Source organism: Dermacentor andersoni, chromosome 1, assembly GCF_023375885.2.
Source record: "Dermacentor andersoni chromosome 1, qqDerAnde1_hic_scaffold, whole genome shotgun sequence".
Taxonomy (NCBI): Eukaryota; Metazoa; Arthropoda; class Arachnida; order Ixodida; family Ixodidae; genus Dermacentor; species Dermacentor andersoni.
In genome coordinates, this window is record NC_092814.1 from 240356296 (window position 1) to 240373751 (window position 17456).

The window sequence follows — 17456 nt, forward strand, 5'->3', positions numbered from 1 at the left end:
GCACGCGAGGGGGTGGAGGGGCGGGTGGCAAGTAGGTTGCACACGTCTGATTTTTGTGCGTCTCGGCCGTGGCTGCGCATGTCGCTGTAAACGCGGCTGAGCGCATACGCAGCCGTGCACCCTGCTTTAGAGGTAATCTGCCGCGTGTGCAAAGAGTGGGCGTGCCGAGACGGCGTGGCGTCATGTAAGCTGTCTTCCCGCGCGTTTAGTACTGGACACTGCGTAATTTCGGAGTTTCAGTGACCTGTTGGAGCGAGAGGCAAACGAAGCATTCGCTCCTCGCTGCCGGCGCTTTTCATATGATAGCGACGTTCCAATGCGGGCAACGCTATCAGCCGCGGGGGCGGAGTGCACGCGAAAGCGTGGCTTGCTTCGAATTTCGTACCGCCGATGCGAAGGTATGCCGTCGACGTGGTATATGAAACCATATTATTCTTTGCCGACTCCCAAATTCATCAAAATGAATTGTTTTCTTGTTAAAGTTTGCCTTTTTCGAGTGCCTGATAATTCGGAAAAGTTTGCGCCCTTTGTAACAAAAATCGATCGGCGACTGTACTTATTTGCGTAACAGGTCGAATTTCAATACAATGAAATTTCGACTAACGAAGCAAGCTGCCGAGTTTACCGACTTCGTTATATCGAGGTTTAACTTATATGACCACTAATGTGGTAAGCAACTATTACAATTTATATGCATAAAAATATGGAACAGTCTATCCACCAGTGTCAAAAGCAGTCAACATGGGTTCCATCAGTGAAATATAAGAGTACTTTTTTAAATCACTGTAATAATGTGGCATTGACACCTAAAGACACTTTTGGAATATATAAAACATAATTATCACGTTTGATTCATTCTAGTCATGCTTTTTGTTTACTTTTAGTAACTGCCAGTGTATTTTGCCAATGAGTCCAAACAGGCTGTAGATAACTGTATGGTCAAATGTAACACCATGAAAATCAAATAAGTAACTTTACAATAAGTGCTACATGATCAATGATATCCAGCTTGACAGGACATGAGGCAAAGATTGGTTAGTACGTGGGAAAACTCACCATGCAAGCTCCACAATCATATAATATATAGCTCTGAAAGTAGTTACTGAGCATTTGTTAACATGTTCACTTCAGTAAAAAAGAGTGTCTTCTGGATACACTGAACCCTGAATGCCTTCTTGTTTCAGCTGCAGAAAATGCCCTAAAAAGTTTGGAAATCAGGTGGCACATGGAGTTTTTAAGACAGGAAAAAGGTAGTTGTGTTGTGTGTGGATGGCCTATCTCGATCATATGATTTGAAAAAGGCTAATGCGAATATGTTTTCTGCTCCCCAGAAACTTCAAAGAACTTGCAAGGCTATTGACCTGCTTATAAAGCAGCGTTGTGGCCATGCAAAGAAACATCAGTTAGGGTGTGGTTTATGGCATTCTGTTCTTGTGCAGTAAACAATACAAAGGGCAAATCATGAGATGCCTAAATGATAGGCTAAGAGAGCACAAAAAATTTAATCAATATCATGATGGGCATCTGTCAGTGCACTGTCATGACAGTGGTTGTAAACCATTGTTTAATGAATGCTCTGCTTTGTGGAGAAATGGGGATAAGGATACGTGGGAAATTGTGAAAGCCAGCTATATTACAAAAGCAGCTGCAAGCTACATAAGTGCTCGATCTGTAGCATTGAGTAGAAGTGAAATGGTTTATACGGACTCTGCAGGACAGCACACGTGGCGATGTGCCTTGTCTGCTTCCGTGGGTGCTTATTTGTGTTCTTGATCTCATGTGCAAATCTGCTACATTTTGAAATAAAAATTCAATTGAAAGTTAATGCACTGTCCCTGTCGCTCTATGCCCATGTCACCTAAACACTATTGTCCAAGTATCCAACCCACTAGCTCAATATCTGTACCCAAGAATCTGTGACCAAGGCCAAGAATGCCCCAAATTGATTCTGCAATGCGTCTCATGCTTTGACCCAGCTTTGGCTAGAAGGTACACTACTTCTGCCTTGATTTTTTTCTTCAGCAACCTAAAGAGACAAAACTCCCTACTGCCATTCATTTAAACATATAGTGGCCCTATATGCTTTCCTTGGTTATGTCTCCTTGGCTATGTATGCTTGTGTACCGAGCTAGGAGACAAAATTTTTTTCCTGCACATCACGGTGCCACAGTCGCACCTCTGATTTCACAGCAAACCTCAGCAATTTGCACAACTTGGATAGCTTGCCACAAGAAGTCCAAACCAATCAGAACCACAGCACTTGGTGACAATTGCTTTATATAGTAAAACTTGGGCTTAGGCCCCCACATGTTGCATATCGCTAGAGCTTTAGAGACAAGGCCTTTGATAAAATCTAAATTTTGGCCAGTTCAAACCACGGAACAGCCATGCACTAGGAAATAACGTAAATGTGAATTTCAATGAATGCATACCGAAATGTTACTATGTGATTATGCTAAGCAAAATTACCATATAAAGCAGTTCCCTTGGAACTGGATAGCCTGGATTAAACACATGTTTTCAGTGCATCCTGCAACACAAGCAGCATCACAAATACTCTATGCTCCAGTGGCCATCTGTATGCTTATAAATGCATTCAAGGCTAGAAATAAGAGAGTACAATATGCAAGGACTTCAACCATGTTTTATTTCAATTTGAAGAACTCTCTACAACACTCATAACAAGGAGACTTTACACATCCATAAAAAAAGGGTTAGAAAAATTGGAATTTAGAACCCTTGTTGTATGGTGCGATTGCATGAAAAATGGAACATCCACATCAAGTCAATCATAGCAAAGACAACAGCTTTACACAAATGCATTTTTCATCCTGTGCACACAATCTGCAATACTGGATGCGGTGAAAGAAAAAAAAAAATTAAAATTTTGTCATGTTCAATGAGAAAAGCCAGCTCTTCATGACACGTCATTTCTTAGCTTCTATTTACATTGATGCATTGTACACAAGCAGCTAGCTCTAGAATACAGGGCAAAGAATATGACCTTAGCACTCCATGAAACACTGTAAAAAAAATGTTGTTGACCTCAATTTGGATAAAAACTCAAGCAGAAATTGATTTCGTAAGTGGCAGGCCACAGATTGGGCAGGATTTGACCAGTGATTCATGTGGGTCTTCCCAGTCATACCCTGATCAAAAGTACTCAAAAAATAGATTTGCCTTAAATACGGCAGACCGCGGTCAACAACTACAACAAAATAAAGGAAGCACTTATACTACAGCATGCGACAAATGAAAATGCATTTTTTTTCTGAAACTTTATTTTTAGACAAGGACTTTGACATATTAACCAATGAAGTACCAATGCAAGTTCCCCTCTCAAAATTAACCCTGCGTCATCCATTATATGTGATGCTTGGACAAGAAAAAAATGAAATGCTATGTCGAGCCAACATATGACTGCACATCACACAAATACTCACGGCTTGGACCATAATTTCTCATTAAATGTGTACATATGTATTGACGCCTAGTCCGCCACTTCAGAAATAGATGCTATAACTACGTATCTGAGGGCACAACCATGACAAGACAGTGCTTCAGTAGCATTTCCAACCCAACAAAACATTGTGTAGGAAGATAAGCATACAGCACCAAAGAGAATGAACTGTGTCAGCAATGCTTCGTTACTCATGGCAGCCAGTGTTCCAATGACATTGATGCTAGTCTGCACTTAAGAGCAATGCACTATGAGGTTACATGGAATAAAGTCTAACTGCAGGTAAGCTCACATTGCTGAAACAGTTCCTTCCTCCCTTTATGTGGACTCAGCAGCATCTTCCTAGCTGCAGCATACAAGCAAGTATATAGTTGCACCAGATGGGCAGCTTCCAACTGTACATGACTGTCTGAAGTATGCATTGAGAGGCTTCAATGCTAGACCACAGCAGCACTTGCCTGATCACATGCACAAGACGCAGTAACATCTCACATTACACACCAATTTATTCCACACAGGCGCAATAAAAAATTCTCCCAGCTTTGTCTCACTTTTTCCCCCCCACAAAGATGGCGCATTCTCTACCAGTATGCAGCACTCCTGATTCACTTCATGAGTGTTCAAGTGGCAGTTTGAGTTTCACAAAAGAGCAAAGCCAATAATCTCTGGCAATCCTCAAATGGCTATGATGGGCAAGTGGACGGTGTCAAAGGATGCACCACACCACACACCACAGGGGCAGTACTTGGTCCTTAAGCTGTTCTTGTGCGTTTCTTTACTGAATAAATTGGAAAATATGGGTCAATTGCATGACAAACTACACAGTTCTGTCGTCAGACCTAGTTACTTGCTTTGGCCCCAAAGCAAGTCCAAAACTGAGACATGCTGCCTGGCAGCGATTTCACGTTTTACATTTTTCCAAGCTAGCAGCTCTCAGGCTGCCATCTCTGATAGGGCAAAAATTCAGTACTGGTCAGCGCTGGTAACTGTTGGGCCATTCTGGCTGAAATGTGCCATAATGTTGTGTCACAGATACAAGTTTTAATGCAATGCAACAGACAAGAACTCTTACTGATCTTTGCTTCATGTATATAAGCAGTAAGCAAGACAAAACAGTGCTTTGGTGCAGTTAAAGAAAAGTCAATTGAAAATTAGCATCTGCCATCAATTATGTTTAGTTCGTTTTTTTGCTTCTTTGTTACCACTGTGCATACTAAGTAAATATTATGGCATTCAAAGCAAAATTTCTATTCTTTCCTTCCAGTGACTCATGGGCCATTCAAACGGACTTATTATTTAAAGATGTTCGAAAGCTGGCTTACACATTAAGCAGGAGGAGGAGGAACTTGCACCTCTAGTTTTGTAGCAAAAAAGCAAGGGGCCACAGAGCTATGCTTCAAGAATTAGATAATTAATATGCCAGCTGTTTCAATGAAAAAAAAAAATCAAGGTCAACTGCATGACGACAGTACTGACTGCACAATTCCCGCTTCTTTTTAATTTTCTTGTACATCCTAGAATGTCGGCAGCCTTGCTGTGGCCTTCTTGAGTCATTAACTGCAGGCTGCTGCAGAAGAAGAAGAAAAGGAGGAGTGAAGCTAGAGTCACCCATGATCTAGTTCTGAGCTGCTGCTGCTGCTACCACTAATGCTGCTGACCCAAGTGACCCAAGACCAAAGTTAGCACAGGAGGAGCATCACCAACCCTCTTTTTATATGGTACACTAGGATGAACCAACACAGGGGGATGCGGCACACGGCACTAGAGAGGCTGTTTTGCCACAGCAGTGATCACAGCAAAATGGGATCACTGAGAAGCAGCAGTCATGGTGCCTTAACCACAGGACTCGAGCAAGTCCAGATGCACACGGAGTGAACCAGTAGGGGACAGAAGACGATGATGGGGGAGGGCTGGCTCCTGCCATTGCTACCTGCGTTGGACCAGACCATTAGTCACAAGTGCCATTTCAAGCTGGGCCAGCAGGGGCAGATGGTCTGACGGCACATGTGGATGTGGACAGCCCACCACCTTGTTATCTTGCAGCCAATGAGGATCCAAGGGCCCCAGTACCCCTAGTACTGACATGTGCTGCTGTGTGAAGAAGATGTAGTCGATGACTCCTTTGAAGTCAAACCTGCATGTAGGATAGTGACTTCATCAAGCCTGCTTTGTTGATACTGCACATGCACCACAAGCCACTTTGAAGTCAAGCCTCTAAGATGCATATGGATTCACTGTGCTATGACAAAATGTAGCATCACAGTCAATGACTTTCAAAGCTATTTCAGAGAACATGCTAAAGCATCAACATTACAGCTATACCAGAAAAGCTGCAACACTAAAACTTTAGGTACACTTGGCTGGAGAAAAAGAGACTGTAGGAAGAGAAATCGCTGACAAGAGGTGTGAGCAAGAATAGACCTCTCTCAGCGTGCAAACAGCATTGCATCAGAAGAAGTGCCCTGCGCATCTGCTCTGCTAGTGGAGCTGGCACTTGTTTACAAAAAACACAAACTGGCAAATCTGGCATTCTCTACAGTGGATTGTCCTCATTATATAGGCAGAACAACGCAATGTTCACGCCAAAACACACAGTTATTTTAAGTCAGCGTAATGGAACCTCATAACGACAGCTAACCAAGTGTTAATGTTATTTGTCTGTGCAATTTACTTTTGTAGATTTTGTTGTATACCTTACAGCCATCAATTGCGCGACATTTGGTTGTATAATGTTTTACTTCTCTTTATTTCTATTTTTTGCCTTGTACTTGCTTTCCTGTTATAATCCCTATTGGGATTGACAGTATGTATAAATAAATAAATAAATAAATATCTGTAAATCATATCACCATAAATCCTTTTGCTTCTCAAAAAACAGAACATTTTACCATAGAAGATACACATTCTTATGCTGTTAAAGTGACACTTCACTCAAATAACTGGAGTGACAAAAGGTTTGCTTTGAATCTATGTGAAGCCAATTTGTATTCTATAATCTTACTATCATCTTATGAGATGAAAGATAAAATTCATCTGGAACTATCCGTCACCATTGTGCAAATGCGCAAAGCATCGTTATTATATAATTTATTATGTGGTAATTTCACTGTGCCTGCAGCATGCCTATAACAAATTTGTTGTTAGCCCTTGCTCTTTTCAACTTTAAAACACCCAACTTTCCGAGTTTATGTGTATCATCGCAGCATAATGTTCATGCCACAAACTTACGTACGGTGCAGACCACTTATAACGTAACCTCTTTTAGTGCGGGACCGGTTATAGCGTGGGTTTTTTGAATACGGATATATCTCCCATAGAACTCAATGTATAGGCGGAACGTTTATTGCGTAGCAACGTGAAGCAGAATACCGGTTATACTGTGGTTCCTTTAAGGGTGCGACCATGAAATCGGCGCACGGAGCACGGCCACACGGTTGCCGGGCGCGCAAACACAGAGAAGGGGGAGCGTGGGCGCGCACTTGGAGACCAGCAGCGAAAAGCGAAACAAAAAGGAGGAAGGAGGGCCAGTGTTTTCGTCATTACAGCAGCGTCCAATCAGGGTGCGTGCTGCACGGAGTGCGGGGTAGAAACGATAGCGTTTTTTATTTATTTTATTTCATAAAATAAATAAAATATTATTTATTTTCAGTTATTATTATTTTTTTTTCAGTCTCTTTGTTGCATTTGGTGTGTGCACGTCGTGATCTCGTCGTGTCGTAGTTGTCATCTGTGCACGTGTGTTGTCGGGCTTTTGTCACCATGGCATCGGCGGCGTCTTCAAGCGGTGTGAGAAAGAGACATGCCTTATCGCTGGAGACGAAGGAATGCATTATAAGGGACATAGAAAGTGGGCTGAAGAAGGCGTCAGTGGCAGCCAAATACGGCATTTACGACAACCGTGTCGACCATATACAAGAACAAGGACTGCAGCAGCAACTGCAGCAAGATTCATTTTCCCTGTCATGGAAGAGAATACGTATGTCGAAGTATGAAGACGTGGATGCAGCGCTCTTCAGATGGTTCCGTGAAGTTAGGGCTCAGAGCATGCCAGTGAGTGGCCCCATGCTCCAGCAAAAAGCCAAGTTCCTTGGTGCTCTTTTAGGCCACGACAACTTTAACCCACTTAATGGCTTGATCCAGCGATTCAAGGATTGCCATGGCATCAGCTGCAAAGTGGTGTGCGGTGAAAGTGGTGATGTCAACGATGAGCCCATCGAAGTCTGGCATCACTTCAATTTGGAAACCATGCTGTCCATGTATACGGACAGAGACATATACAATGCCGACAAAGCTGGTGTATTTTATAACCTTCTGCCCAACCGCACTCTTGCGATGAGAGGCAAAGCCTGCTCTGGCCACAAGGCCTCAAAAGAGCGCATAACTGTGTTGTTCAGCGCTAACATGGATGGAAGCGACAAGCACCGCCTGTTTGTCATTGGAAAATCAGCGAGGCCACGCAGCTTTAAAAATCGGAAGTGCCTGCCAGTGACATACAAATCCAACAAAAAGGTGTGGATGATGCAAGACATGTTCACAAGCTGGCTTTGCAAGTTCAATGAAGACATGGTGGCAGAGAAGCGACAGGTCGTGCTCATTCTCGACAATTGCACAGCCCACAACATCAAGCCAAAGTTGACTGCAGTCAAGTTAAAGTTTCTGCCTGCCAACACGACTGCAAAATGTCAGCCGCTCGACCAGGTTGTCATTGCAACCATAAAGGCACTTTAAAAAAGATGTATCTGCGAAAGAGTTTTGCTGAGCATGCAGCAGCAGCAGCAGCTGCCTCTTAAAGTGAATTTAAGGGGCACGATTGATATGGCTGCCGCTTCGTGGTGGCAGGTAAAAGCCACGCCACTACAATAAGCAAGTGCTTCAATAAAGCAGGCTTCATGCGCAATGCAGAGGATCTTGACGCCAATGAGCTAAGCGACAATGTTGCCAATGAAATGGTCAACATCGACGATGTGTGGTCCAGCCTCATTGAAAGCAAGCTTGTTTCCGCCACAGACACCTTCCAAGAATATGTCGATGCCGGTGAGTCGGAGCTTCCTGTCTACAAGGAAGCGAGCACGGATGATGCGATCGTCACAGCGGTGGGCGGTGGCGTGGAGCTTGCAACTGAAGACGACCCGACGTCGACCCGACGCCAGACCCAGATGTCCCATGCAAAGACATCCTCAGCAAAGTGTCCTCAGCAGATGTCCTCAGCAGATGTCCTCAGAAAAGTGAAGATGTACTGCGCGAAGAACTGTTTGAGTGAGAAAGCGCTTCAGTGTTTAAGCCTTGTACAGGACGAAATTGTTCGAAGTGCTGTTAAAAAAAATCTCCAGACGAAAATAACAGCGTTCTTCAGCTGATGCCGCACTTGTCAGGAGAACTTGGTTTCTGTGCTGTGTTGCGATTGTGTTACATGTGTGTGTGAGTGAAATATGTAATAAATTGTGTTTGAAAGGTGGGTGGTCTGTTTGGCATAGGCAAAAGCCGAAAAAATCATGCTTTGGTTATAACGCGGTACCGCTTATAGCGCGGATTTTTACAACTCCCGCGACTTATGTTATAAGCGGTCTACACTGTATTACCATACTTACTCGAATCTAACACGCACTTTCTTGCCGATAAACCGGGTCCAAAAATTATCTACGCGTTACCATAAGCCTAGCTGCCGTAGGCCGTGGCTTAGGTTAGTCCACTGTCTGTCCTCCTATTTTCTGCATTTACTCTATCAGCATGGAAGTGCCGACTGTGAAGACACGTCGAATTCATCACAATGCCGCAATTAAAAGGAAAGTGATCACGTGTGCGGAGACAGACGGAAATTGGGCCGAATCACGGCCGTGCGGAGTTCCCGAAACTTGCGTGCAGGACTGGCGCAAACCTGAGAGGCATCCTACTCCGGCGGCTGCTGCGTACAGTGCAGCCGCGTGGCCCCTATCTTGAAAGCAAGCTGTGATGGAGACAAAGAGTCTACGCATCTAGGCGCACCACGCTGTGTTCTCGTCGCTTAATTGGCGTTGAAGCGAGAGGCCACACAAAGGTCAATTGGCTTGCTTCTGCTACCACACTTCACTCCAGCGTTTTGATAAAGTTTCCGCGGCCATTGAGTGAGACGTGCTCATGTTTATTTCTGCATGTGTGATACCATGCTTGTTAATTTAGTTAGTAAGCAACTGGTTAAACGTTTATATGGCCGATAAAACTACTATCCTTACTTTTCATATAGCTGTCTACGGATTTGTTATCGCAATCGATGCTTTGCCTTTCGGGAAAAACTGCGACTTTCTTTATTTATCGCAACTTTAGTGTATTGGGGGTAAATCGTCCAAATGAGAGATTCTAAATGAGAGAAAGTTGTATTTATGGATGAAAGAATGAGGTTGAGGTGCACGGTACTGTAAAGGACTTTGTTTAGGTTACGGCAAATGAGTGCGCGTTACAATCGAGGGCACGTTAGAATCGAGTAAATATGGTAAGTATAAACCCTATGCAAGCGATATTGCATGTGAAGTTGTAACCCACACACGCAACGACTTTGAGTAATGTCTCCTCGGTGTTGCTGGTATAAGGGCAGCAAATACACGCCGAAAAGGGTGCGACATCTGCTTCATTAATTTAAGTTGATGTGTTTAACTGTAAAGAGCAGCGCAAAATATTTCTGAATGCCTTGCAGTAGCTACTTATCCTTGCACTTATCAAAATTTGGTCGTTTGCTCGTTTCGTACGACAATTGGTAGTACTTGACTGGTGTACATCCGAGTTCCGGCTTTGCACTATTGGCAAGTCGCTCATACCACTACCGGGCAACGAGTGATGAATTCTAGAATTTCCAGAACAGAGCGATCGAGCCACAAGAACAAGTGATCTGTTGCATGTCTGCCTTAAAGCCTTAAAGCTTTAATCTGCCTTAAAGGGCTCCTGAACCACCCCTTGGGCTTGATGAAAAAACCAAGCTAGCTATTGGCCAATAGCTAACGTCAATCAAAAAAAGTGTTTGGATCAGCGTGCTTCTTCCTACTGCTGTGTATATTTTTATTGACAAAGTTTAATAAACAGGTTGAACTAAGCGATAATTTGCTTCCGGATTTCAATAATATTTACAGACTTCTGGAAGAAGCCGACTATCGTCCGCTCACGCTCGGCTGCAGGGTAACCAAAGTTTATTTCCTACACAGGTGGCCACAGTGGAGCGTGAGCAGACGATAGTTAGCTTCTTCCGGAAGTACGTAGCTATAGAAAGTTTCACTCGTGCAATAACAGCAGCAAGAGAGCGTCCCCTAGAAACTTCCGATCACGGGCCTTATCAGTCTACTGCGCCAGAACACGAAGCGTGTTTTTAAGTTCTTCCACTGTGCAGAAAGTCTATTTTTAAGTTTTGAGATAAAAGACATGCGTATTATCCCTCAAGATTATTACATCAAATTTTTCGTATAACTTACGGCAACCTAGACTTGTAAAATTGTCGTTATGTACAGAGGAAAAGTGTTGAAATTCTGCGGGCTTAGATTTTAATGCACTCCTGCTAGTCGATATCGCTGACAATGCCTTTCTTGCTCGTTAGATTTAGTGGGCTATGTCAGTGAGCAAAACTGAAAGCCGTCGAGTGCCTATGTATGTAAACAGTGAAAGGGTCTATTATCGAAATTCGAAGGTAGATTTTCGCTTAATTCAGCCTGTTTATTAAACTTCAATAAATATACACAGTAACAGTAGAAAGAAGCACACTGATCCAAACACCCTTTTTATTGATGTTACATATTAGCCAACAGCGGCTGCATATGTGAATCCGCTACATTACAAAATAAAGCATCCAGAAAAGAGTGAGGGGAAGGGTTGTGTTGAAAACAGCATTTGAGAGAAAGATAACTTCACGCTCACCTTACGAGCTCCACATGCCGCATATGACTGCAAAACTTGGCTGAGATGTTCACAGCAGCATATGTTATCTGCGGACTATGTTTTTTCACCAAGCCCGAGAGGTGGTTTAGGACCCCTTTAATGCGATTCACCTTCCTAAAGCATTACTGCCATTTACATGGGTCTGATGTGCTAGAAATACGATGCAATACACCATTGTAATATTTATGTAAATGCGGCTTGAGAAGCCCACACCAATGTTCTCCAGCAGACACAGCAACAAAGCTGGCTGACAAAATGAATGCAAAGGTTCATGGTGAGAAAGATACAAAAGTCCACATGGCGCAGACCTGCACCAAACACTGTTCGACTGTACCACACCAACCACACCAGCTACATTTAGCCAACCGCAGCTGCTACATGATGTAGCTCAGGAGATGTATTACCACAGTGACTGTTCAACAGCCTGCCTGCAATAATAGGGCGATAACAGCCTGGTAAACCAAGACCAAAGGCACAGCCAGAACACAATACTGTCATGGCATGACATAATTAAACCTGGTAGTGGTACACGTGCATACAAACAATTTTTCAATATGTTCCCTGAGCCATAAATCTGGCTCTTTGAAGACCATTTCTCTATTGACAGCACTCTGCACAACTGATAACTGAAGGCAGGTGCAACATCAACTCACGAACACAAAGCAATTCTTCATAAACTACACACTCAATCTGTCTGCTTCATAAGAACTGATTTCAAGCTGTGCAAAAAGCTGTGTCTACATATACGCTGGCACGTTTGAAGCTGAAAACTACTGTCGTCAAACAGTATGTCTCAGAGTGGCCACTCACGTATAATTTGTGTAGGGCATGATTCCTTCTCCATACGCTTCCTTCATCTTGAAGGGATGAGTGTACATGCCACCTAAGAGCGAGTCAGACTCCAGGCACATTTTGCGCAGGCAATCCTTGTAGCCAAGCTCTTTAAAGTCTGGATGGTCCGGCGAGACGTGGCCAGTCTTCAGGAACTCAATAACACCTAGAGACAAACACAGCCCCCTCTTGGAGTAAGAAAATCAGCACTGGCAGAAAAATATTTTAATGTAAATTATGTTTATGTTCCAAATTAATGGGATCAACAGGAATGGTGAACATAAACAATAATCACAAGCACATCAATTTAATGAATAGCATTACACTGTACTAGCATAGCTACCTGATATAAGGGGAAACTGCTGAGGCTTGCCTATGTTCCAACAGCATGAGGACACGTATACAGTAGACTTCCTTTAATTATATCAGGACCAAAGGTCCCAACCTGGCACCCATGCATTTCTATGGGCCCCAACTTTCATTATTTCAATCCTAAAATTGACTTTCACACGATAATTCAAACTTGCTCCATCAGCATGCACACACATGACCACTATGGTGACCCCAAGCAAAGCCTTTAGAGGCACCATGTCTAGGTGGAGCTTAGGAAACAGTTAATGCACTGAACACATGTCATCTCCCGTCGAAAATGTCTATTTTCGGCCTGCCCTGGAAAAGCTTTCAAGTTATAATGATAGTTCACAATGTACTATCACAGTATTTATCCGATTCTTATGCACACATTTCTTGCCCTAGAAAATTGGGCCGAAAAATGCCTGCACTGGTGCAATTAAATACAAAACTAAAACCGAACTTGTATGCTTTACCGCATAACAGGACTGTATTGCAGCGAAACTGACATTAGGAAACTGGCAGCCATTGTGCCACAGATACTGGACCCCTGCCCATTTTTCTTGCTAAAAAAATGGGGTGTGCATTAGATTTCTATTTTGTTTATGTGCTTTAATGTCCTTTCTATGTTACTTTTTTTAGTTTGAACACATAGAAAGTGGGTGTGCATTTAATTCGTGGGTGTGTTAGCATCAGAGCAAATACTACCAAATGAATCAATGGTGATTTTTATCATTTTTTATACACCTTGTTTGATTCGATCAATTTTGTCAGTCCCATAAGGGTCAAATTATTGGAAGTTGACTGTATATTCCTGCCCTGCTGTAGCTCGACTAGGTAGTGCCAGTCTTCACATCAAAGCACGAAGATTTTAAATGCACCTAATAAAACATCATAAGAAGCCAACCAAAGATACCTAGCACAGATAGGGGAAATTACTTGTACTTATTAACTGCATTAAAGTAATGATAAATTAATGGAAATGAAAGTGGATAAAAAAACAACTCGCCGCAGGTGGGGCATGAGCTCGCATCTTTGCGTTAAGCGTGCAATGCTCTTACCAATTGAGCTCTCGCAGTGCCATTTTCCCATCCACTTTCTGGGGTATTTTATGTTTAGCTACAAGAACAAAACCTAGGAGTGTTAGCCAGTGCAACACCTCACGGCCTTGATAGCAGATGTGGAATATCTTCTTTTGTCGCAGGCGTCAGGGGTACGTGATCTTTTGGGTGAAGGCAACTGGTTAATAAACCCTCACATGCAACCTCAAGGTATCAATGCTGCTGGATTTGAGGCCTTGCTATGTGATGAATGAGCAGAAAGAAAACCGAGTGCCCGATTTTTATTCGTCATATCATAAGAAGCCAACAAAAAAAGACAAAGGACAGCATAGGGAAAATTACATGTATTTATTAATTGAATTAAAGAAATGATAAATTAATGGAAATGAAAGTGGATGAAACAGTGTGCTTGCTTGAATGGAGCTATAGGTATTCAAGGAGTAACCACACAGGTCAAACCTCCGATATGCTTTTGCCATCACATTGACTGCCATTGGCACAACATATTCACACCAGCTCATAACAGCAGTAATGATTGTGAAATGTGTACTATGGCATATGTGCATTGCCCAGTAGCAACACGGAACACGTTTTGGCAGAATAATGGGCACAATGCTGAAGGGCTTCTACAAGCATTCAGTGGGTTGCTTGAATAATGTATGGCATTAAAGTTGAATGCATGCTGGCTCAACTTTCATTATCTCTTGTTTGCTATAATATAATATAATATAATATAATATAATATAATATAATATAATATAATATAATATAACAGTAATTAAGAACCACAGCGCTTGCAACTATCGAGGCCCTCTCTGTAGTATTACTCACCTGAGTCTGGGAGGGAGTTCATGTCACCACAGAGTAGGAGTGGAATGCTGGAGGTGTCCAGTGAAGTTCTACGGTGAGGCCCTCCCAGGGATCCAGCCCTAAGCAACTGCACAGCGTCATCAACAATGGTGCGCAGCTCTCGCATTAGCATCATAGTCTGAATCAGCTTCACGTCGCAGTACTCAGGGTCCCAGTGAATGTGTGCTGTGCACACCAATAGTGGTGGTTGCTGCTGCAGCAGGCTCTTGTGCTCTGGGCTGGCTGCATAATGAGCACAAAGACATGTCAGCAGCCTTGCAGCATGACGACTAGTGGCAGACAAACAAACAGCATTATCTTGCAGTTTGCCAAGTGGAGCCCAGATATAGGCTTGCCTCAGGCTGCCTCTCAACTTCCCTTCCACACATCAAGAAATCATGACTATGTTACTACCTATGGAAAGGTGTTTTCTGAAAAAGATCGCTTTTGCAATAAAACAAAATTATGAACAAGCCTGGCTAAACACCATGAGTGTACCTATAAGTGAACTCCATGATTTGATATTCTGTTTTATGTCACCCAAAAGAGTTTGCAACAGCAAACATGCTGTAACAGTCAGTCATAGCCAGCCAGTCTGACATTCAAGGGCATCTCCTCAAGAATCTTCTCCTGTAAAAGGTTTTAAATGTACCTGGTATAAACAGAGTTCTTGGCAATTGTTGCCATTGCCATGCCCTCATGGTCATTGTTTATTTTTCGCCAGTGCTATAGCACCCAAAGCTGTGCACCGAGCTTACGTGAAATAACATCCACCTATCATCACGCTGAGCTTTGTTATCTGCATGACCTTGGGATTTGGTGGCGCAATCACCCTTTGACTGCAGATCTCAGAAGCCAACATTGGCACAGTAGTCTCATTCTCTGTCATAAGATGGTGCCACCACCAGACCGTTGATAAGCCCTCTGTTTTAATTTTTGCTGGAAGCACTGCGTATCATGGCATCTCAAAAATTCAGTTAATTGCCAATGTGCTTAAAGGTGTGCAAGTAGATAGATGAAAAGATCAGGCGGGTCTTTTGAGTGACAATGTAGCTCTTTGCTGTCAGAACAGGAATAATGCTTGGCTTAGGTGCTTGTGACAATATTTTCTAATGATTTGTCAGGTTTATTTGCCATGATCAAAAACTCTTGCATGGCACCTTTAACCTCACACTTATCACAAAAAAGACAACAGGTCTGTTCGATTCACCTGCACCACCTGAACCAGTTCACGTGGTGCTGCACACTGCCATTCGTTTCAGTGGTGCAGCAATGGTGCCCTCTGAACCAAGCTGCCTGACAAGGTGGAGGAAAGGTGCAGGGCTGGTTCACAATTTTTCTGCACCCTCCCTACTGATGGTGACGACTTGAGGGTAGACATGCAGGCGTGAAGCAGTAGCGAAGCAGACGATGCAGCACGCAGGCATCAGCGCTTTTGAAACCCTGCTTACATGTGTCTGTGGTGTCTATACAACATGGGGTGTGTTATTCACAAGTAATAAACCAGCCATACCTACAATTCAGGACCTCTGAAACCTACGTGCATGGCATACATTAGGTGGGCAAAACATAAGGCCTGCACTGTGTCGGCACCTCAGAATTCCTTTTGAGTGTCATGTTGTGCCTGTACAACTGAAGTCAAGCTGCACAATCCACCTTTTTCATTTTCCTGTGCTGCCCTCTCTCACATGCCACTGGAAACGATTTGGAAAGGTGCCAGGGATTTTGCTTGTTTATTTGTGTACTTGCACCCATGTTGAACTTTCATCAGTTGTGCTTCGGTTGTGCGTTTTGTGGATCGCGATTGATTATCGATGACTTCTCCAGGTCAGCATGTCATTCCTGGAAGCCATGCAGCACTCACCCACCACTAGGTGAGAACTTGAGAAGGCCTGATTGCGCTGTTGTGGCAACAGTGTGGCAGAGAAAAGCATGCTAAGTTCCGTCTGTCGACGTGGCTGCCTTAGAATTTGTTGCCGCTGATTTTGCACTTGCAGCTCACTTTTTGTGTTCCTTTTACACATTCTTTAGACATTTCGCATATTCAAGAAGCCTTTAGCCTTTGAGTGCAGCCTTCTGCGTCGGATTTAGCAAGGCGGTCCATTTGGTTACATTGACATCTATATAGCCACAGATTGTTGTTAACTTCAAATATTATGGAAACGGCACATCGCTGATATGAAGTCAAAACGTAGCAAAACATATATATATCTGCACATATAAGCTGCAATGTTCCACCCTGATATGAGCCAGTATGATCGGTTGAGGCCATTAAATAATGATGACTCTGAAACAGATATTTATATTATGTACTGTTATTACTGTTTCTCACTTTTATTTAACCTCATCATAGTTACACGCATTCCATTAGGTATTATTAGAGAAAATTATGCTAACATAAGCTCTGACTTATAGGACGTGTACTTTCGCAAAAACACAGATTGCATTGCTGACATCGTTGGTAACTTAGTGAGGCGGGCGTTAATGCTGCTGTACCGAATGCACCGTCTCTTGTTTACCATTTGTCGTAGAGGTAAACAGTCTATCTCTGGAATTAAATAATGTGTCAGCATAACAACACATACAAACCCACCCATCTATGTAGCAAATGCGACCGGCAGCCTTCGGTAACCGTGACATACAGATGTTGGCGCAGCACTGTGTCGCCGCTTCCCGCGCTTATTGCATGTGCGTGTGGCATGAGAAGCAAATAGTAGTTGATTTGAAGTCGCTAAGACCACAGCTGAACTATAAAAGCAGTTTCGTTCGTCCTAATTGCTTACTTTTGAGCTCAGGTCTGCCAGTAGCTGGAGCACGAACTCGACAGCTCCACTATGCTTAACCTTCGCTGAGCAAGATCAACATTGGCTCAAACTTCATGTGCAGGGCTTGAGAGAGCTGAAATTTTTGCATTTCACCTTTGAAAGCATGCGTTTACTGATTTGGGTGCGATTAATTATATAAGCAAGCAAAAGTGCTGTGGCTATCGTGTTGTCGATTCAGCGGCCGAT

The 17456-nt window shown here is 43.1% G+C and overlaps 1 protein-coding gene across 10 annotated transcripts in view; it reads right to left on the bottom strand.

Moving 5' to 3' along the window:
* Positions 1 to 2624: 2624 nt before the first annotated feature.
* Positions 2625 to 17456, bottom strand: part of twin (CCR4-NOT transcription complex subunit 6-like twin) — a 300870-nt gene continuing 286038 nt past the window's right edge. For all 10 annotated transcript variants that reach the window (XM_050195821.2, XM_055063546.1, XM_050195820.2 and 7 more), the window contains 3 exons: positions 14428 to 14688; positions 12164 to 12350; positions 2625 to 5594 (listed from right to left, as the gene is read on the bottom strand). In XM_050195821.2, coding sequence (XP_050051778.1) covers positions 5387 to 5594; positions 12164 to 12350; positions 14428 to 14688 — 656 coding nt within the window. In that variant the 3' untranslated portion in view covers positions 2625 to 5386. The remainder of the gene's footprint in view (positions 5595 to 12163; positions 12351 to 14427; positions 14689 to 17456) is intronic.